The sequence below is a fragment of the Magallana gigas genome, chromosome 6 (genome assembly GCF_963853765.1).
Source record: "Magallana gigas chromosome 6, xbMagGiga1.1, whole genome shotgun sequence".
Lineage (NCBI taxonomy): Eukaryota > Metazoa > Mollusca > Bivalvia > Ostreida > Ostreidae > Magallana > Magallana gigas.
The window spans coordinates 30,116,600-30,131,574 of record NC_088858.1 but is presented as its reverse complement, the minus strand read 5'-3'; the positions used below and the strand labels follow the sequence as shown (position 1 = coordinate 30,131,574).

Genomic DNA, 14,975 nt, shown 5'->3' with positions numbered 1-14,975 from the left:
ACTTATTTGAATATAAATAAACATTTTTATGTTATTTTTTTTTTAGATTTTTCTGGATCTGCTTGGATGAAAAACAATGACTTCACTCCTCCATTGAGCAAATATCAATCTACCAAACTCATGAGAGAAATAAAAGCTTCTCGTTATCTGATGGCTGAATCTTGCTCTTCTTCCAATGAAATATACTCACACCTAAAGGATGGTTGGAATAGTTGTAAGTGTCTATAGAATTCATTATCCTTAAACTGTATGAGTTATAATTCTAGAAGGTGTCACAAATAATCCAGAACGACTCTTTTTTTCCTCAGTTTGTCTAGGTGTTTCTCATCTAAGCAACCTGACCTCTGATCCTGTGGTTTGTTACCTTGACTACTCCTGCAATCTACTCAACTGTTGTATTAGTGTGGATACTATTAGTAGATCACTGAGTGTCCAGATAAAACTGGACCCATGCTCTCAGAAAATGACTGTCAGTCTGGAGAGAATCAACATTGAAGTTGACTTGCTTTCTTTTGAATTTGGTAAGTGAAATTCTGACTATTAAAATGCCAAAATATCCATCTAAATTAAATCAAGTACTTCTATTACTTTGATTGTTTATCCTTTTAGGCAAAGTCCATAAGTTTAGTCTTGTTGGCATGCTGAGAATAGAGTATGTATGTCTTCTGAATATGGTATTATTATAATATATGAACATGCATATCTTTTTAAAAGAGGGTAGAATAAATTGAATATATGGTTTTCATTGAGAAAAAAAATGCGTGATGTATGATGTAGATATTGTGTAATTTCGAGTTCCAATAATTTTTTAAGTTTGGAGCTTCATGATCTTCCCTATCAGAAGAAATACTTGATAGACCTGGATGTCAGTGTGTGCTTTGAAAGCGGAGGGAGCTGTGAGATCAGTGTTCCTGTACTGGAACATGCAACTCTACCAAAAGCTGATTGTGACTGGTCGCAAAACCTTCAAGGTCATTACTCTCTGTCTAATAAAGCCTTCTAAGGGCCATATTAGTTGCCATGATCATTCATAAAAAAAAATCTGCTGCAGCCATTTTAGAGTATGAGCTGAAAGCTCAAGTGAGCTATTCTGATCACATTTTGTCTGTCGTCCGTCTGTCCGTCTGTCTGTCGACTTTTCACATTTTCAGAATCTTCTCCAGAACCACTAAGCCAATTTCATTCAAACTTGGCACAAAGCATTCTTAGGCAAAGGGGATTCAAAGTTGTGAAAATTAAGGACCACGCCCTTTTTCAAGTACAGATAATTAGGTACTATTGAAAATTTTGAGAACTTTTCAAAAATCTTTTTTTCAAGAACCATGTGGCCAGGAAAGCTGTAACTTGAATGGAAGCATTCTCAGATACTGCAAATTCAAAGTTGTGAAAATCATAATCCCCGGGGGTAGGGTTGGGCCACTATGGGTGGTCGAATATTACAAAAGAATATATAGAGTAAATCTTTAAAAATCTTCTGAGAAACTAATCAGCCTGGAAAGCTTAAATTTGTGTGGAAGCATTCTCAGGTAGTGTAGATACTGAGTTGTGAAAATTATGGTCCCCAAAGGTAGGGTAGGGCAACAGTTAGGGATCAAATTTTTTACATAGGGATATATAGAATAAATCTTTAAAATCTTCCTCTCAGAAACCAATTGGCCAGATAGGCTGAAACTTGTGTAGAAGCATCCTCAGGTAATGTAGATTCAAAGTTGTGAAAATCATGACCCCAGCGAGTAGAATGGGGGCACAATGGGGATCGATTTTTTACATAGGAATATATAGAGTTAATCTTTAAAAATATTCTTCTCAGAAACTAATCAGCCTGGAAAGCTAAAAGTTGTGTCTAAGTATCCTTTGGTAGGGTAGATTCAAGTTTGTTCAAATTAGGACCCCCAGGGGTATGACGGGGTCACAACGTTGGAGGGGGGCAAAAATTCATATAGGAATAAATGAAAAAAATCATTAATTTTTTTTTCTAAAAACCATATCCCTAGAGAAGCTTTAAATGTAGTGAAAGCAACCTCAGGTAGTGTAGATTCAAATGTGTTCAAATCAAAATGTTAAGTAATAGGGTGGGGCCATATTGGGGATCCAATTTTACAAAGGAAAACATTTTAAATATTCACAAAAGCTGAAATGTCATTTTACATCTTCACTTATATGCAATCATTTTGACATATTGCTGATTCTTTTAAATTATTATTACTTTAGCCCCATGACGATTCTTGGGCCGCACAAGGGGTTCAGAGTTTGATGAAGGTTTATATCTAATATATAAACAATCGTTTAGGATCTTTTTAGAACTGCAGTGCTCAACATGTGATTTGACTATAAAATCACTAATGATAAAAATAAGAATATCCAGGGGGGATGTATTTTTATTTATATAGGATCTACATGTATTATACTACATTTTCCAGATAGTTTGTATTATTACTCAATTAAGCTGATTTTATCATACCTTTTGTTCCTCAGGTGAGTGATGTGGCCTATGGGCCTCTTGTTAATTTTAAAATTACGTGACTATGATAGGATTTTCCCTGAAAACATGGTTGGAGTCAAAGGGAATCAATGGAACAACAAGTCCTTTGCCAGTCTATTTGGAACATATGCTGCTTGAAGAACGGGGAATTGCAAACATGTTTAATGACGAGCCTTGTAATAGATCAGACTCCTTTTACAATGGCAGTTTACCAATAAATGGATGGATCTCAGGTACTGTATAAACGTAACTCAATATAAAGTCTAATGACAGTAATTTTGTATTCAACATTAGATTAATTTTGGTTGCTATAAGTCACTTGCAATTTGTATAGAGTGCACAATGAGTTCAAGCTTGCCAGTCCTACCAGATGGAATTTCTTGTTACAATCCTGCATCATGCAGTGCTGTGTCCTGCTGCTTGGAGATCTCGAAACTGAACAACAGAGCTCTTCAAGTAACAGCAGAGTTCAATGAATGCTCTAATTTCTTGAAAATGACTATAGAACGAATGCCAATAATTATATACCTGCACAACTTTGTCTATGGTGAGTTAATGCATATATTGAATTATTTTGGTGTGGTAAATAACATATTTGAACAGAATTAAACAATAAAAAATACGCTATTTAATTTGTTTTAGTTCATTAATGAATATTACAAAATTAATGATTTAAACTGCTTTTGTTAACAGACAGAGAAGACCTTTTTTCGTTGAAGGGTATTTTTGAGGTCAGGTAAGCAATTTAAAGTCAACGAAGTAACTGGTTTTGTATTAAAATGTACATTCCATTCCATTATATTTAAACCTTCTGGGAGAGGGGTATACTAGTTTAATTTCCTTGTCCATAGCAAATTTCTGTCACATTTTTCTAAGCAACTATAAATCGCAGATGCTTGAAATTTTAATGCACTTTTTGTTTAGGTATGCCATGTGGTGGGATTCATTTTTCTACCAATTATACATCAAGTTCGTGTTAAATGACGACATTGTCTTTTTAATGGGCAGGGGGTATCACTTTTGAGCTTTGGCTCACAGATTGACTTGCCATCTACAGTAATTTATACTGTTTATGGCAAGTGACAAAAATTAGACAGCAAAATAGCAGACCAAATGTCCTTTTCATTCTCTTAAAGTAATATACAAAAGGGTTTGGCCCTCAAAAAATAAAATTCTTTTTATGTGGAAGTGATATAAGTGAAAAGTTAGGGCAACTTTATTCAGATATTAACATTCCTACTACTGTAAACGTTTTAATTTTGACAAATTTCGATTATATTGACAATTTTCTCGTTAAAATTTCCGCTTCTCAGTCATCTAATCATTTTATACATCGCAAATACAATTTACCCTTCCTATTCAACAGCAAAATTACTTCATATTTCAGCAACAATGATATCATATTTTGTTAAAATTATAATACTGAAGGTATATTGTATCTCGTTGTACTTGGCGACACATTTGAAAGTAAGATAATTAAAATGAATCTGCAATACCAGAAACAATCGTTATAACATTTTCATTTATCTGGCTTACCTTAATAATCACATGCTTGACCTTCTTTGCACCTCTGGCAATTGATCTAGTTCAGTGAAATAAAAATGCAATGGAGCAAATGACTTAATTATTAGTATGTTTAATATCAGGAAAAATTTCTAAAAATCAAACATCTTGTGAGCGAATAAATGATTTTACTCAAACTACCGTCAGATTTCATGATGTTTTCGAGGAGTTGCCCGATAGCCGTTTTCAATGTTAACGTTTTCAAAGTTGTAGACCTAGAACGTGATTGCTTTAATGCCAAATCTGTGTTATTGTATGGTATGTTATGTGTCAACAATGGTTTCTCATTTACATAGTTAAAAGAACACACCCAACATGACCACAGTGTGATAGAGAGAGAGAAACATCTTGACTTTTTATTTACTTTGCTTTCCAATAACAATTGATACAATTGAATATTTATTGTCAAAATTAACAATTCTCTTTTCATGAATATCGTCAAATTTTCAACTTGTCATAATGACCACGTCTGCAGTAATTTAATTGTATTGTATGATTAATCAAATAAATTTTTTTATAGGTATAAAATTACCAAGGATCCCCGTAACAGACAATACCTCTTTGACCTGAAAGTGTCAGCTTGTTATGAAGAAATGGAGTGCGATCAAAGTTTTGTTATTTTCAATCAGACAACATTTTCAATGAAGGACTGCCGATATGAAAATGATTATTTGAACTCCAGTAAACATATTTTATAATTCATATAATCTGTCTAATATAGTGATATCAATAAATGAATGTAATACAGGATAATGAGTGACATCAATTTTTTTCCTCTTTTTTTTGCAGATTTCTCTCTAGTTGATTGGATGGTGTCCCACTCCATTGACCACATAGAAAACATACGACCCCCACAAGCCAGTGAACTGCTGCTACAACTGGGACTAGACCATTTCTTGTCAGAGCCAGAAAAGTGCACTTTATTAGATGCAAAGTATGGAGCAGTGGATTTTAATGGATGGAACAACGGTATGTTTTTTGTGGGGGGTTTTTAATTTATTTTCATATTATTCTATTCTCTTTAAATTAATGCTACATGTATTTCTTTTTATCGATAGCATTTACATATTTTCATTTCTAATGGGTTTTTTCTTTGAATGGTATGGACATTGTTTTTCATGTAAAATATTTACGCATATTGTTTGTTCTGTTCACATCCGTAAATAAGTAAAGTTGTAAGATATATGAAGATTTTTGCATCAAGTATTTAAGTCTGCTTTTTTCATGACCTGTATAAGTCAGACACTAGAAAGAGATGCACACAATATAGAAATGAAAAGGTATAATTTGGAAGTTGATAAGAACTTTAGTGTTCAAAGGTCAAACCGGAAGCCCTAAACTCAAACAAGTGAGGACCACACGATGGGGAGAAATTTATGTAGAAAGGATGTGTTTAAGAAAGAGACTGAAAGTGTTTTTATATTAAAGTAAACTAAAGTAGCTTAAAAAAAATCAAGTTTATTAATTTTATGGTTAGAAAGTTGTCAGTGCATGGTCACAAAGGTCATGGAGGGGGAATCTAATTTCAACATCAAAATGTACAAATATTTTTAAAAATCTTCCATTTGAAAGAAAAAGACCAGCATCTATTGTAAAATTATATGAAAGCAAACTAGCATAAAGAATTTTCAGGTTATATATGTTGTAAACTAGAGAGGGGCCAAAATGGGTGGGTCTTATTCAACATAGAAATGTGTATGTATATGGAAATATTTGTAAATATGAATACTTTTATCTTTCAAATTCAGAGTGCACAATGTTCCCTAATGACACACTAACCAGCATCAATAACACAGACAAAGTCCGTTGTCATGTGCCATCATCATGTGATCGAGTTGAGTGTTGTGTTTACATACAACCAGTCCAGAGACACACTCAGGTGGAACTTCATATTGACACCTGTAGCTACAACATGGACGGAGCTATAGACAACTTGAGGGCCTCATATAGTCTTTTCAATCGAGATTGGGGTATATTTTATCACCAGACATTTCAGCTGTTAAAAAGAGTTGTTTGTATACATGTACGTTTAACTTTTACTTAATTGTTACAATATAGGTAAAAAGGATGAAATAAGCATTCATGGAGTTGTCAGATGGGGGTAAGTGGAGTGTTTTACTTTATCAGTTTTCGAACTGTTATTAAAATATAACTTGGTTACATGTAATCTACAAGATGTTTTTTATTTACTTCTTTTGATTGAAATGTTTTGATTTCAGCTATCATGTTACCCCTGTTGGCCCAATGAAGAAGTTTAAAGTTGATGGTGGAGTGAAACTTTGTTTTAAGAAAGGGCACTGTGAAATTATGCTAGATTTTAAAGACCTTCCTCTTCACTACCAAATATGTAATGCTTCGAATGAAAACATGCCATTCCAAGGTAAATGTTTATTGGATAAATTTGTGGAGATATTTAAGTAATTTAGACATCCTTTTTCTATTCAGTAAAATTTTAATGTATTTTCAGTTGTCAATGTTTCTCTTTGACAGGTGTGAGCTATGACTTTTGGAAGGAAACCCAATGTGTTCATCCAACATCTAATAGTAAATAATCACATCAAAGAATTTTATCCTACTTCTTTTATTATTCATGAAGATATTTAAGAAAGTTATTGCCTTTGCAGATGGACATTCTTTTGTGAGTTTATAAATTAAAGAGATTGTTTTTTTCTATATTGTTTTATAGCATGTGCTCCCAATACTGTTGTTGGTGTTCCTGTCGATGCCAAAAAACACTGTTCATTGCTTTCCGGTTGTGATGGAATCGAATGCTGCATTGACAATGCTTTTTATTTGGGAAACAGAAGTGTAAACTTTAAACTGAGACTAGATTGTACAGACCTAGAATTTCACGTCGAATCCAAGAAAATTGTTAAATCATTAGCTTCACTAAGTGACAGTAAGATTGATACATTTTATTGTTGTATTAACTTCTTCAGAACATATGCTAAATTCTGGTAATTATTATATGTATCCAACTGCTAAATGCTGGTGAAAATAGGCTTTTTTCTGTCGTATATATTTTTAGATATTGAGTATTCAGAGAGTGTTGGGAATCCACCAAGTTTGCAGCTGAATTACACTACAGTATATAATCTTCAAAGCTACACTGTATTGGTCAAGTTGATGGTGGGTGGCGTAATAACAAATGAAAGAGGCATGGAGGTATATACTTTACTTGATTCCAGCTCCAGAATTTATAAACCAACCACTTGTCCAAGTAGAACATCTAGAAGACGTAAAAAGAGAATGATAGACATCAACCAGTAAGATATAGATGAGGGAATGTTCTCTATTTTATCAATATCTAACATAGAGTACTTTTTTGTTATCAAAGAGCAGTTAGTGTGTTAGATAATAATACATGGTTGTCTAATAGGAAAAATAGGAGTATATTGCATATTTCAAAATTTAATTGCAGACTTGATCCAACAAGGTTTAAAGATGGATTGAGAACACTAATGGAAACAAAGGCCTCAAATGAACAGATTGATAGATTTATGAAGGTGGTGCAGATCCATGATGTGAGTGAAATATAGGTTAATAGATGTATATATTGTTGTGTGTAAAGCAGTATTTTAGCGATTTTATTAGATATAGATGTTAATATGTTGCATTTAACAAAATCTATGATTAAAAACAATTTGCAGTACATATCTTTCTTATTCTGCAACTTTAGTCTCATCTATATTTTAAAAAAAAAAATTAGTCAACGTAAAGGGTAAATTTATTAAGAATTTATTAAGGAGTCTTATAACAGATACTCTTTATTGGCATGAAAATCTGTGATAATTTGGAGAATGGTGTTTAATTTACATCTTTTGTTCTCTTACGACAATTTTTAGTCAAATGTTTTCTGAAAATTTCAAATTGGTATTGATTACAGGAGGAAATAAAACTTAAGAACTTGGCGGGTATGGAACTTGACAGAAATGATGTGAAAACTGGAATGAAATCAGCCATCAAAGCCCTAGGAGCAAGCAATCCATTCACCATTAATACAGCTGGAGAAGTTTCTACTACAGTAACTGTGCAAGGAGGTATGATGATTGATGATTCAATTTTGGGGAAAATTGATTATTTTTGTTTTTAATTTGTTATCTTTACTGTAACCTAAACGACTTATTTTTAACAATTTTTGTAGAAATGTATAATATCAATACGTAAATTAAGCATTAAGTGATTTTGCTTTTATTTATTATTTTTTTTTGGGGGGGGGGGGGGGGTTGGTAGCTGTTTGGGGTTTTTTTTCTTTTAATTAATGGCTTATTATTATATTCCTCCTTAATTACTAAGATACCCGAAAAGACCCCATTTTTTAAAAATGTATATTCATTCAATAGATCATCACCCTACATGTACAGTCAAAACTCGGTTGTAGTGAAGTTCTAATGACTTATGTAACAAGTTTGTTAAGATAGGAATAGCGACGACTTCTCCATAAACATGTTTATTCCAATTTTTATCCATGTATACTCATAGAGGCATGAAACGAAAATACCTTATTTCGAAACCTTAAATAATGGAATTGTAATATGAAGGCTTTAAATGGAATACATTTGTCCAAACAATTATGCCGGTTGATATTGTTAGGTTTTAAAACAACAAAAAAAGTTATCTGTTGAGAGATACATAAATTTCTTTCTTTTTCTCATCTACAGAATTCAAAGTCAATTTGCTATATTTGTAATTATTTTATAACTGAGTTCGTTATAACTCTACAAATTTTTTACATATTTGGGACTCCACAGAACTTATATCCGAGATTTCACTGTGTTCCTTACTAAACAAATTTTACTGTATTGTTTATTTTACTTTTTAATTATAGGTGATGCAATAGGTGACATGTTGGGTTCGGCAGCATCTGAAATTGCTGGCAGAGTAAAGCAAGCTTTTGTAGTTGGAAATGGTCTGTCAAAAGAAGGCACAAGGCTACTTGGAAAGAAACTGGCCTGTATGACAATCGGAGACCTGGAGTCATTACTAGATCTGAAAAACATTGACCCTGTTAAAGTCGCTGAACTTATGAAAAATATTGCTGACCTAGCAAAAGCATTAGTATGTTTTTACTGTACATTTTTTGTCTTTGATGAGCTAAACTACTTCTACTTTCTGAAATATCGATTGACAAAACCAAAATTCTATGACCAGAAAAACTGAGAAGATTCAAAAAGGAGATATTATTATCAATTGTCCACCATTTAAGTACATTTAACTGCATGTTCTTTAATGCATTACTTATCTAGCAACAACTAAATATTTTTGTTTTTATTCCTCCAGTACTCCGAGTTCTTGGACAGTGTATTGACAAAAGGAGCCAACATATTTAAGAGCTTTGATTTTAAATTAGAAGGGGATTTCAGTTTGCCAAGACAAACAATCAATTTTTTCCATTTGAATAAATTTTTCTTAATTGGTGGAATTGTACCCATGACTTTCGGTAAGAATCCACTATTTTGCCTCAGTTCAGAAGTATTTGCTGTTAACAAATCGAGTATGATCGATTTATTTGATAGTGAAAGGATATCATAGTTTAACTATAGTTTTTTCTGTTGAATAATTTTGAATGTACCGGTTTTTCATGTCATTTTATATGATAGAGCGCTGCATTTCATTCAGTATCTTTATGGCCCTTTTAGGGTTTGGTTCTGATGCATACTATGGTGTGAGGTTTACAGTTGGTGCTAAAATCATGGAAATGAAGGGTTATGTCAAAGTAGAACCGTATGGCGGAGTGTCTGCATATGGCGAGATGGGTATTGGTTTTATTTTGTATGGAAAATTGAAACTAGTTGGCCAGATTATGGACACAGGATTCCCTACTACTGCAGAAATTACTTTCAGCAAATTTCCATTAGATGTCAAGTAAGTTGCAAAGTAAATTAAAATCATTTTCTATTTGAAAATAACTTTAACAATCAAATATTCTTCACAAAATCTGTTTCAATTTTTACTTTAGTTTGCAGATGTACTTGAGACTTACTCCAATTAAGCTTGCTTTGTATGCACAAGTGACACTAGAAGTCGACCTTTTCTTTGTGACTATAAAGAAAGTTCTTTTTCAAAAGAAAATTTGGCATTATGAAGCACCAACAATAAAAAAAAAGCTGATAGACTCTCACAAACCAGAGGAAGATAATACACCACCTAAGATTATTCCGGTATTTGAACATTAAGAACATACAATAGTAACTTCATGATACAGTAGTGCCGTTTTGATTGTTAAGTAAAACATGTTTCTTATTTTATTTTATAGCCAAGTGGAACGCAAAATCAGCCTCAAGGAATAGGAGGAGTCTGTGATGTTGTTCAGTCCCCAGGACGTGATTATACAGAGCCAGAGTTCAGACTGAGGCTAGATGCCGAGGATGACCGCAGTAACGTGATCTTAAAATTGGATGTAGGAACCTTTCCTGGAGGCTCAGATGTTGTCCACAAGAAGGAATTAGGAGGATTTTCAACTGCCTTAACAGAGGTTAGTGCACAATAAAAATTTCAGCATATTTCATTCATGCCCATATAAGATTCTTCAGAAAATATTAGGATTTTTTTCAATAATTGCATGTGATTCCATATAAGGTCCTCAATCCCTCTGGAGTTCCATTGTTCTTTACCGTACATGTGGCCAATGAGGCTGGTGTGAGTGTGCCAGCTACTTGTAAGTTAGAGACATTTGACATGACTGTTCCTGGGGGAAGGATGTCGGAGGCCTTTAGATCGACCAGTAATTCCCGAGAGTTGAAAGGATTAGTGACTGTGTATGAAGACTCACCAATAGAGGAAGTATTTGTGGCTGTGGGATATGGCAAAGATGTTTGGGGGGAACAAATTGTTCGATGGACCAAAACCAGTGTTGCAGCAAACACTGTGAACTATGACGTTGGTCAGTAATAATTATTAGTACATAAAATTGATAGAATATTTATTTTACTTAGTTTATTTCTTTACAAATCTTGAAAAGGAATACTTTTAACATTTCTTTCAGCATTTTCTTGAAGAAATTTAATGTGTGCATTTAAAGTCATTAATTTTAATTTTGCATATTTTAGGTGATGATCCATTTAATGAAAATGTGATGAAAGTGTTTTCATCTGGAAAACCGGGTCGCTTAACAGGCAGAGGGATTTTGATTAAGAAGTATGATGAAATATCTACACCGGGACAGTGTGCTGCTTACTGCAACAAGATGCCTGTCACCAAGTGCCTCAGCTTTAACTATGACTTTGGTAGTAGTCAGTGCGAGCTACTGGAAGCAATAGAAGGACATGATTTTAAATTGTCTAAGGTAAATAAGTTGGCTTGACTTAATTAAGATATCTTTGGTGTACAATTGTTATAAGAAATGAAAAATATGTGTTTCTTCATTTGTAGGATGGCCTTTACACTCATTTCGAAAAACTCGGTGTCGGATCAAACAGAGGATTTGAATTCAAGAGTCTAAAACTACTCCATAACAAGATTTTCTTCTTTAATGTGAAAGTGAGAAACTCATTGGGATTTCAAAACATTTTGTCATCTAATACCATCATTACAGACTTCACACCTCCTGACCCAACAATGTGTAAGTATAAATAGATGTGAGGTGGGAAAATCAATTCAATCTTACATTTTTAAAATTTATATCAGTAAAGCTGGATTAGCTATATGGTATATTATATTGTCTGAATATACGTGATTACAGACTTATTTACAATTCTATTAGCAAGAATATTTTTACAGTCAAATGAAGCATGTACATATATTTAAAGTGGTGTTTTTTAACATCTTTGTTAGGTAACTGTTGGTAATAAAATGATTGTGAAATTTAGTGATACTTAGTTAGGCCAATCGATTTTACCCCTGGTACTTTTAATAATATGTCATTTTCTATATTGTATATATTTTATATATTGTTCCACTTATTTTGATTTTTTTATTATGCCAGACCAAATAAACATAACCAGTGACATAATGGAGGTATCACCTTGTCTGGATATCATTCCCAATGACAGAAAAGACTGGGAGAGACATTGTGTGGGGGTAGATCACTCTAGGAAAAACCATAGGGTCATCATTGATGGACAAGGATCAGAAACCGTCTACAATGGACATGAATTTAAAACCGATTTGAAGTACACTAGGGCCAACAGATATATATCTGGTAAAACATAAGGCTCAAATTTACATGTTGACATCTAGAATATAACTGTATTTCTTGTATATGCATATATGTTTAAAGAGAGTTTTCGGTAAATATGAGTTTTAAAATTTGCTTCACAGCCAACTGGGATGGAATCTATGACAATGAGACAGGCTTGCTGGGATATTCTGTAACAGCTGGAGAAAAGATTTGTGAAGAAAAAATCAAGGCCCACCATGATCCTCACGCTCATCTATTTGACGAGTCCCAGTGGACAAATAGTGTTATGATGACCCCATTGGAGCCCCCTTACACTGTGCTGCCAGGTATTCAATAACAACAAAATCATTATTAAATGGTGGTTTGTTTTTTTTACTTATTGAAATAAGACTAAAATAAAGTTACATTAAATGCTTTATCTAGCTAAAAATAGCTACTCTTTTGTTTGAAATTATATGCTACATATTTTATACATGATTGTCATTTCCTTAATTGAAATTTTTATATCATGTATGCCATTTTATTAATGAAAAGAGTTTTTTAAATTTCAGATGGACCTTATTTCATCACTGTCCGAGCCATTAACAAGGTGGAATATGGAGGTCCACTGGCCACTAGTTTCTGTCACTCTACTCCATACATTGTGGATAACACTCCGCCATTTGTTTATGAAATTTACAACATCAGATATGAGGAAGACCAATTCAATTTAAGCATGGCACATAATTCATCGTATGTATTTTGTGGTGATGTTTAAATGCTAAAATAGATGTGTAATATATTAACCAAATGATTATACATGTATATGATTGTATTTATGTATTTAACATAATAAATTACAGGGATCCAGATTCAGGGCTGATAAGAAATGATCTCTGTCTTGGAAGAACAAGAAGGGATTGTGATGAAATGATGTGGACCACCATTGATTTTAATCCAAACATCACCATGCTGAAGAAACTTACAGAAGGAGTCCCTGTATGGATCAAAATCAAAGCTGTCAACAATGGTATGGTTCAATGTATATGTATTGCACATAAAATTCTCTCTCTCTCTCTCTCTCTCTCTCTCTCTGAAAAAAATCACAAATCATTATACATGTATAATATAATACGGTAATGAGTATTTGAAATTTACCAACATCCATCTATGCAGACAAAAAACATGCAATAGTTTACAAAAACAAATATGTAATGATTTTTATGAATAAAATTTGTTTAAAGTGCTGGTTATTTATACACTTTCTTCATTGAATTAAACTCATTTTAATCAATTTATGATATGTATGATACATAATGTCTAGACTCATTTTTTAACAACTAACAAAGTCCTCACCATTAAAAGCCAGTAATTTATACAAAAGGTAACATGTACTTTCAGGCTTTGTATTCCAATACTTCAACACTATTTAAAAATTTTACACCTGGTACCATGCTGTGTATTGTAATATATTTCAATTTTCAGTTGATCTAAGAACAATTGGAATAGCTGATTCTCCTATCATAGTAGACAGATCTCCTCCAGTGGCTGGCAGAGTGAATGACGGGGAAATTTTTAAAGTTGATCTAGAGTATACTATGTATCCAGACAAGGTGCAATAGCATTTGTATTTTTTTAGTAATTTAAAATTAGATTTAGAAATTTGCAAGCCATATGTACATGTAAGAATATACAAAAACTTGCATCGTAAAGATGAATTCTAGATTTTTTAAAATTTCTTGTAGATCTGTAGTAACTGGGAGGGTTTCTATGACCCTCAATCAGGCATCGCTATGTACATGGTTAGTGTGGGGTCATCCCCCAATACAACAGATGTGGCTAATCTGACACGGTTCTCCAGTAAAACACACTATGCCTGTGTAGAACTAGAACCAGACAAATATCTAATACACAACCAAAAGTACTTCTCCAAAGTGTATGCATTCAATGGTGCCCACAAGCAGCTCAATGTTTCCTTGGTATCTGATGGAGGTATGCATTATACTGGCAAACAACTAATTCTTGCCAAGGATCATTCCTCGCCAGTGCATTGTGACGTCAATTTATCAACACATAAAATTACATACGAAAAATGACTTAACAATGCACTGCCAAGAAGTGGTACTTGACGAGAACTGGTCGCACGCCACTAGTTGTTCATTTTAAAAATACTAGTATTGTCTATTGTAAAACGTTTCTAGTATTTTAGATTTCAATTTACAATTGTATAAGATATTCGTGTACTTATGTACAGTTTTGGTTGACCTGACTGAACCAGTGGCAGGAGAAGTGATGGATGGATCTGCATATGACTTTACTGACCTACAGTTTACAACAAGCCAGGCTAAGGTGGAGCTTCAGTGGAGGAATTACTATGACCCAGAGTCAAACATCAGCCATTATGATGTTAAAGTGTACAGGGCCAAGTGAGTTGATTTTCATTCATACTCACCACATCAAACATAGACTAAAGATAATTCCCATGTATATATTGTATGAAGCTACATGTACATATAAATGTAAATAAATATGTACTTCCAGAAACATGACCTTTGATTTTGAGGCCATTCAAGACTGGGCCCCATTCCCAAGCACAGCCAGTGGTGTTAAATGGTTAAAATTCCACCACAGTCACGGAGATAGAATCCATACATCTTTAAGGACCACCAACCAAGCTCTCAACTCCATTATCAACAACACCAACAGTTTTGTTGTTGACATCACACCTCCATATCTCCATTACCTAAGGGATGGTCTACAGCCAAAGGATCAGGAATTTCAAGTAAGCTGTTAATTAAATGAAGATTTTCAAAGGTATAATATCCGTTTGGT

At 33.3% G+C, this 14,975-nt stretch overlaps 1 protein-coding gene across 1 annotated transcript in view; it reads left to right on the top strand.

Moving 5' to 3' along the window:
• LOC105342368 (uncharacterized) overlaps positions 1–14,975 on the top strand; it is a 51,697-nt gene that overhangs the window by 17,630 nt on the left and 19,092 nt on the right. Inside the window, exons 44-76 of the mRNA XM_066088239.1 lie at positions 47–214; positions 309–521; positions 610–652; positions 814–971; positions 2,533–2,715; positions 2,817–3,029; positions 3,176–3,218; positions 4,566–4,726; positions 4,835–5,014; positions 5,794–6,015; positions 6,104–6,146; positions 6,265–6,425; positions 6,536–6,589; positions 6,732–6,944; positions 7,074–7,311; positions 7,467–7,569; positions 7,932–8,085; positions 8,874–9,103; positions 9,326–9,485; positions 9,685–9,910; positions 10,005–10,206; positions 10,302–10,520; positions 10,625–10,928; positions 11,095–11,330; positions 11,417–11,606; positions 11,970–12,185; positions 12,305–12,490; positions 12,716–12,896; positions 13,007–13,173; positions 13,629–13,756; positions 13,889–14,135; positions 14,398–14,569; positions 14,685–14,925. Of these exons, the coding sequence (XP_065944311.1) occupies positions 47–214; positions 309–521; positions 610–652; positions 814–971; positions 2,533–2,715; positions 2,817–3,029; positions 3,176–3,218; positions 4,566–4,726; positions 4,835–5,014; positions 5,794–6,015; positions 6,104–6,146; positions 6,265–6,425; positions 6,536–6,589; positions 6,732–6,944; positions 7,074–7,311; positions 7,467–7,569; positions 7,932–8,085; positions 8,874–9,103; positions 9,326–9,485; positions 9,685–9,910; positions 10,005–10,206; positions 10,302–10,520; positions 10,625–10,928; positions 11,095–11,330; positions 11,417–11,606; positions 11,970–12,185; positions 12,305–12,490; positions 12,716–12,896; positions 13,007–13,173; positions 13,629–13,756; positions 13,889–14,135; positions 14,398–14,569; positions 14,685–14,925 (5,855 nt within the window). The remainder of the gene's footprint in view (positions 1–46; positions 215–308; positions 522–609; positions 653–813; positions 972–2,532; positions 2,716–2,816; positions 3,030–3,175; positions 3,219–4,565; positions 4,727–4,834; positions 5,015–5,793; positions 6,016–6,103; positions 6,147–6,264; positions 6,426–6,535; positions 6,590–6,731; positions 6,945–7,073; positions 7,312–7,466; positions 7,570–7,931; positions 8,086–8,873; positions 9,104–9,325; positions 9,486–9,684; positions 9,911–10,004; positions 10,207–10,301; positions 10,521–10,624; positions 10,929–11,094; positions 11,331–11,416; positions 11,607–11,969; positions 12,186–12,304; positions 12,491–12,715; positions 12,897–13,006; positions 13,174–13,628; positions 13,757–13,888; positions 14,136–14,397; positions 14,570–14,684; positions 14,926–14,975) is intronic.